This window comes from Pristiophorus japonicus, chromosome 14, assembly GCF_044704955.1.
Source record: "Pristiophorus japonicus isolate sPriJap1 chromosome 14, sPriJap1.hap1, whole genome shotgun sequence".
NCBI classification, from domain to species: Eukaryota; Metazoa; Chordata; class Chondrichthyes; family Pristiophoridae; genus Pristiophorus; species Pristiophorus japonicus.
Genome location: NC_091990.1, coordinates 10,672,487 through 10,678,486, shown reverse-complemented (window position 1 = coordinate 10,678,486; position 6,000 = coordinate 10,672,487). Strand labels below are relative to the sequence as shown.

General features: G+C 45.3%; 1 protein-coding gene across 2 annotated transcripts in view; it reads left to right on the top strand.

Annotated features, from left to right (window-relative positions):
• Positions 1-2,817: 2,817 nt before the first annotated feature.
• The window catches only part of LOC139279712 (myotubularin-related protein 9-like), a 50,480-nt gene continuing 47,297 nt past the window's right edge, over positions 2,818-6,000 (top strand). For both annotated transcript variants that reach the window (XM_070898868.1, XM_070898867.1), the window contains exon 1: positions 2,818-3,320. In XM_070898868.1, coding sequence (XP_070754969.1) covers positions 3,139-3,320 — 182 coding nt within the window. In that variant the 5' untranslated portion in view covers positions 2,818-3,138. The remainder of the gene's footprint in view (positions 3,321-6,000) is intronic.

The window sequence follows — 6,000 nt, the reverse complement described above, 5'->3', positions numbered from 1 at the left end:
GTTTTTTTTAATTATGTTGATTGAGGGATTAATATTGGCCAGGACACCGGAGAGAACTCGCCTGCTCTTCTTTGAAATAGTGCCGTGGGATCTTTTATGTCCACCTGATAGAGCAGACGGGGCCTCGGTTTAACGTCTCATCTGAAAGACGGCACCTCCGACAGTGCGGCACTCCCTCAGCACTGCACTGGAGTGTCAGCCTAGATTTATGTGTTCAGGTGAGAATGAGAGATTTCAAATAAAACAGACTGAAATCCGTCTTTACAGGCCAGGACAATTGCTACTCTTTCATCTACTTAAACTGAGCAATGCTATTATGGTCCGGACTGACCGAACCAGCTATGATTTATGCTTACTCTAAGTGCCAGGGGCTGGTACTGCAGTCCTCAGCTGGTTCAATGTATTCATTTAAAGGGTCTTACTGCAATTATATAGGGTGCTGGTGTCATCTGTGGCTCAGTGGGTAGCACACTTGCTTCTGAGTCAGAAGGTTGTGAGTTCAAATTCCTCTCCAGGAACTTGAGCACATAAATCTAGGCTGACACTCCCAGTGCAGTGCTGAGGGAGTGCTGCACTGTTGTCAGAGGGTGCTGTCTTTTGGATGAGATGTTAAACCGAGGTCCCGTCTGCACCCTCAGGTGGACGTAAAAGATCCCGTGGCACTATTTCAAAGAAGAGCAGGGGAATTATCCCCGGTGTCCTGGCCAATATTTATCCCTCAATCAACACAATTAAAAAAAAACAGATTATCTGGTCATTATCACATTGCTGTTTGTGGGAGCTTGCTGTGCGCACATTGGCTGCTGCGTTTCCCACATTACAACAGTGACTACACTTGCAAAAGTACTTCATTGGCTGTATGGCACTTTGAGACGTCCGGTGGTCGTGAAAGATGCTATATAAATGCAAGTCTTTCTTTTTTTTCCTGAGATGAGTAGAAACAGAGAGTGGTGAGTCGTTGGACTTTTCTACCCCAGAGGACTGTGGAGGTGCAGTTGTTATATTCAATATGTTGTTATATGTTGAGTATATTCAAGACAGAGATCGCTGATTTTTAGGATATTAAGGGAATCAAGGGATATGCCGATATGGCGGAATAGGCGCCTTGGGCCAAATGGCCTGATCCTGCTCCTAAATCTGATGTTCTGTGTGCCACCTCGCACAAAAAATCCAGTACGGTAATAATCTCAGTTTAGAAACACGGCTGCTTACAATGATATGTGGGATCCTATTATTATATCGTGGGCTGCAATAACTTAAAAAAAACACATAATTTTAAAGTCCAGTGCAATAAAGTTTGAACTCTTGGGAGGTTGCAAATGCTCTTTCCAGCTCCGCTGGGCGGGGCCACATTGTCCGCATGCCAGACACGAAACTCCCAAAGCAAGCGCTCTACTCGGAACTCCTTCACGGCAACTGAGCCAAAGGTGGGCAGAGGAAACGTTACAAGGACACCCCCAAAGCCTCCCTGATAAAATACAACATCCCCACTGACACCTGGGAGTCCCTGGCCAAAGACCGCCCTAAGTGGAGGAAGAGTATCTGGGAGGGCGCTGAGCACCTCGAGTCTCGTCGCCGAGAGCATGCAGAAATCAAGCGCAGGCAGCGGAAGGAGCGTGCAGCAAACCTGTCCCACTCTCCCCTTCCCTCAATGCCTATCTGCCCCACCTGTGACAGGGACTGTGGCTCTCGTGTTGGACTGTTCAGCCACCTAAGGACTCATTTTAAGAGTGGAAGCAAGTCTTCCTCGATTCTGAGGGACTGCCTGTGATGATGATGCTCTTTACACGGGATATACGGCACAGAAACAGGCCATTCGGCCCAACCAGTCCATGCCGGCGTTTATGCTTCACTCGAGCCTCCTCCCGTCTTTCCTCATCTAAATCTATCAGCATAACCCTCTATTCCCTTCTCCCCCATATGCTTGTCTAGCCTCCCCTTAAATGCATCGATACTATTCGCCTCAACCACTCCCTGTGGCAGCGAGTTCCACATTCTCACCGCTCTCTGGGAAAATAAAATTCTCCTGAATTCTCTATTGGATTTCTTGGTGACAATCTAATATTGATGGCCTCTAGTTATGCTCTTCCCCACAAGTTCCTCTTCAATCATGACACTTGTAGAATATCAGCACAGCTTTTTCCAAGGATTCAATCTGCTCTGAAACCCCACTCGTGTCCAATGTAACAAAACGCATTATTTTTGGCTGGCAGTGAAAACACTGCTTTTTGTTGCACTCAACCAGGAGAGAGGCAACATCATATTTTTTGATACACCAAAAAATGAATCGATCAGTGCGCTCCCTGGGGCTTGTCCTGCTCACGAAGTATTGGCTCCAGAAGACCCTCCTCTCTGTGAAGCCTTTATTGGTTACCGGTCTTCAGAAACTAGTGGCTTGTCTGTGGCCAGAGGAAGTGTCGATCATTGGTCCGAAAGCAAGCAGATTTTTCATTTCCTTGTTGATGTTGCATATTGCAAGTGTGATGCAACATTTTTTTTTTGGGGGGGGGGAATATTAAGCACGAATACTCTTTAAAAGTTTGATGTTACAGCTTTGAAACTATGAGACAAGAAAAGAATTAAAAGATACATATGGGTTATAAATCTTTTTTAAAAAAATGCACCATTTCTTTCTCAATCCCCTGCAGTACTTGAGCAGTTAAAGGAACAAATTATTTTGGGGATGTATTTAAAATAAGTCACTTTGATGTGCCCGGGGATTTGCAGAACACGATTGTTGATTGAGGCTATTTCACAATAACCCACTTTAAATATCACATCCTCCTTCAATCCCACCCATTTTTCAGCGAGGGAAAAAGTTCCTGTCCCGTTAATTCTAACAATCCGCTCAAGGCAGCAAAGCTTTTTAAAAAAATGAACGATTCTCAGCCAAGCCATGCAATTAATCGATATAGATATATTTAAAAAGTTCTGTGCATGTCACATTGCATAGATCACAACAAATCTGAGCTGCCAAATTAGGTCATATTCAATAGCTCTTTGTTACGTTGTATTCAAATGAGCTATACTGTATTGTACGTTCCTTTTCCGATCCCCTTTCACTGAATGAGATGCTGCTGTAGTTTGCTTAAGATGGGATCTCCTCGCTAGTTCCCGGGCTGCAGGGCTTCCCCTGGAATGGAGTTCGCGGAGCTGATCAAGACTTCTAAAGTGGACCATGTCGTTCTTTCTCGCCCCTTCCTGCAGCCTGTGAAGGGGACCCTGTGTATCACCAGCCACCATCTGCTGCTGTCCTCCAGGGCTGGCGAACAAGAGGAGCTTTGGCTACTGATCAGGAACATAGATGCGATCGAGAAGAGGTCAGTCTATTGGAAGTGCTGAAGTTATGCAGAGTTGTACAAGTGTGTCTATAATCACTCAAAGTGCTGCACCCCCCCAAAATGCTCAGGAAGATAATGCCATGAATCTCATTTATTTTAAATGTAAAGAGGAGGAAAGCTTAGACAGTGCACGAATATTAATAACGAAGTGCTCAGAGAACATGCCTCGTGTTATCTAACACATGAACTGCAAAGGAAATGCATCATTCTGGCTTCCTGGAGTGCACAGTGTGTTATTTTGCACATATTTCTGTTGCTTGTTTTTATAGGATTTGCAGATAGCTCAAGGGATTTTTGTATTTTAGAAATACTGCGTGTAGAGATTGAAAGAGCTGGAACACAGCCCGAAGCTCTCTTCGAAGGTCCAGATGTTGACATAGACCAGTGGGACAGTTTATAAATGTGAGCTGGATCACAACAGTGATTTTAAAAAATTCATTCCTGAGATGTGGGTGTCGCTGACAAGGCCAGCATTTATTTGCCCATCCCTAATCGAGAAGGTGGTGGTGAGCTGCCTTCTTGAACCGCTGCAGTCCGTGTGGTGAAGGTGCTCCCACAGTGCTGTTAGGGAGGGAGTTCCAGGACTTTGACCCAGCGACGATGAAAGAACGGCCGATGTATTTTCAAGTCGGGATGGTGTGTGACTTGGAGGGGAACGTAGAGGTGGTGGTGTTCCCATGCGCCTGCTGCCCTTGTCCTTCTAGGTGGTAGAGGTCGCGGGTTTGGGAGGTACTGCCAAAGAAATATAACCTCGAACATGCTCTCAGATCTTTTGTGTACACTCTTGTCTATTTCTTCCCATCATCATTATAGGCAGTCCTTCGAAATCGAGGAAGACTTGCTTCCACTCTAAGAGTGAGTTCTCAGGTGACTGTACAGTCCAATACAGGAATTACAGTCTCTGTCACAGGTGGGACAGACAGTCGCTGAAGGAAAGGGGTGGGTGGGACTGGTTTGCCGCACGCTCCTTCCGCTGCCTGCGCTTGCTTTCTGCATGCTCTCGGCGATGAGACTCGAGGTGCTCAGCGCCCTCCCGGATGCTCTTCCTCCACTTAGGTCAGTCTTTGGCCCTAAGACCTTGAGACATTTCTCATTAGAATTCCTAACGCTTTAGCGGGTTCCCAGTTTTGCTTCGGTTTACATATAGTTGTATCACCGTGCAGTCAGGAACTGGAGGCAAATTTCATTTGGCTGCCAAACTTTACTGTGCACCTTCACACAATGTCATAGGAAGGGGCGGTTTACAAATATTGAGCCATTCCGAAAAAGATCCAAAATGCACGTCCTTCTCACACAAGGGATTGGGTTGGAGAGGGAAATAATGCACTTGATGTTACTTGGTTGGTGCGCCTATATGAAGGTAATAGATAACGTTTTGAAGAAAAAAATGTGTAAATTGTAGAATGCAAAAGTGAAAGAAACTGCTGAAAATATATGAAACCTAATAACAGTGAACATTAATAAAAAAACAGAAAATGCTGGAAATCTCAGCAGATCTGGCAGCATCTGTGGAGAGAAACAGAGTTAACGGTTCGGGTCTGTGACCCTTCTCCAGCTCTGATCAAGGGTCACAGATCCGAAAAAGCTAACTCTGTTTCTCTCTCTCCACAGATGCTGCCTGACCCGCTGAGTATTTCCAGCACTTTCTGTTTTTATTTCAGATTCCAGCACCTGTAGTATTTTGCTTTTGTAACAGTAAGCATTATTTGGATGCCCAGAGTGTGCAAAGATCGAACGTTTAAAACTTGCTTGGTTCGTAGTGAGCACAATGTGGAGTCTCTGATAGATAATGTACAATTTGGTGTTGGCCGTGGCTTTTGTACTTTCCTGTTCAGAAGGTGATGTGCAATCGTGGCACCGTACTGTATCATCTTCACCACGGATGCAGGCAAGTCCAGACTAGATTACATTTCATTTTAAAATCAAGCCTGCTTGGGAGGAAAGGGCACCGCTGCTTCGTACAGTCCTCTGACAAGTATATTTTTGCCACTCAGTCTTCTCCTTCCGTATGGTACTAGCAAAGCAAGTCATAGGTCAATATCTAAGTCGGATATCCAGGCCAGAGCTTCCTGTGTAACACCATGCATATCTTGTAATCTTGCAGTATGCGCTCCTCAAATTCTGCCCTCCTGAGCATCCCTGATTATAACTGCTCAACCATCAGTGGCCGTGCCTTCAGCTGCCTGGGCCCCAAAATCTGGAACTCCCTCCCTCTCTACCTCTCTTTTCTCCTTTAAGACGCTCCTTAAAACCTACCTCTTTGACCAAGCTTTTGGTCATCTGCTGTAATTTCTTCGTATGTGGCTCGGTGTCAAATGTTTTTGTTTTGTCTTATAACACTGCTGTGAAGCACCTTGGAGCATTTTACCACGTTAAAGGTGTTATATAGATACAAGTTGTTGCTTTTGTTGTTGTTGTTGATGCCTGTGAATTCACTCTGAGGGCAGTGCTCAATCGTGTGCTCTAGGGTCTGATTAGGAGCTCCACAGTCACACAATGGGGATACTTTAATCTCCCACCTATGGAGAAGGTGGCAGCATCGACTGTGACCGGTTCTGAGTAAATTTCAGTAAGTTGGTGCACTGTAACTTACACGTCATTTAAATGTAGTCTAATTGTGCACATGCTCAGACAGGGGAAACAGTGACCGAGCACTGAT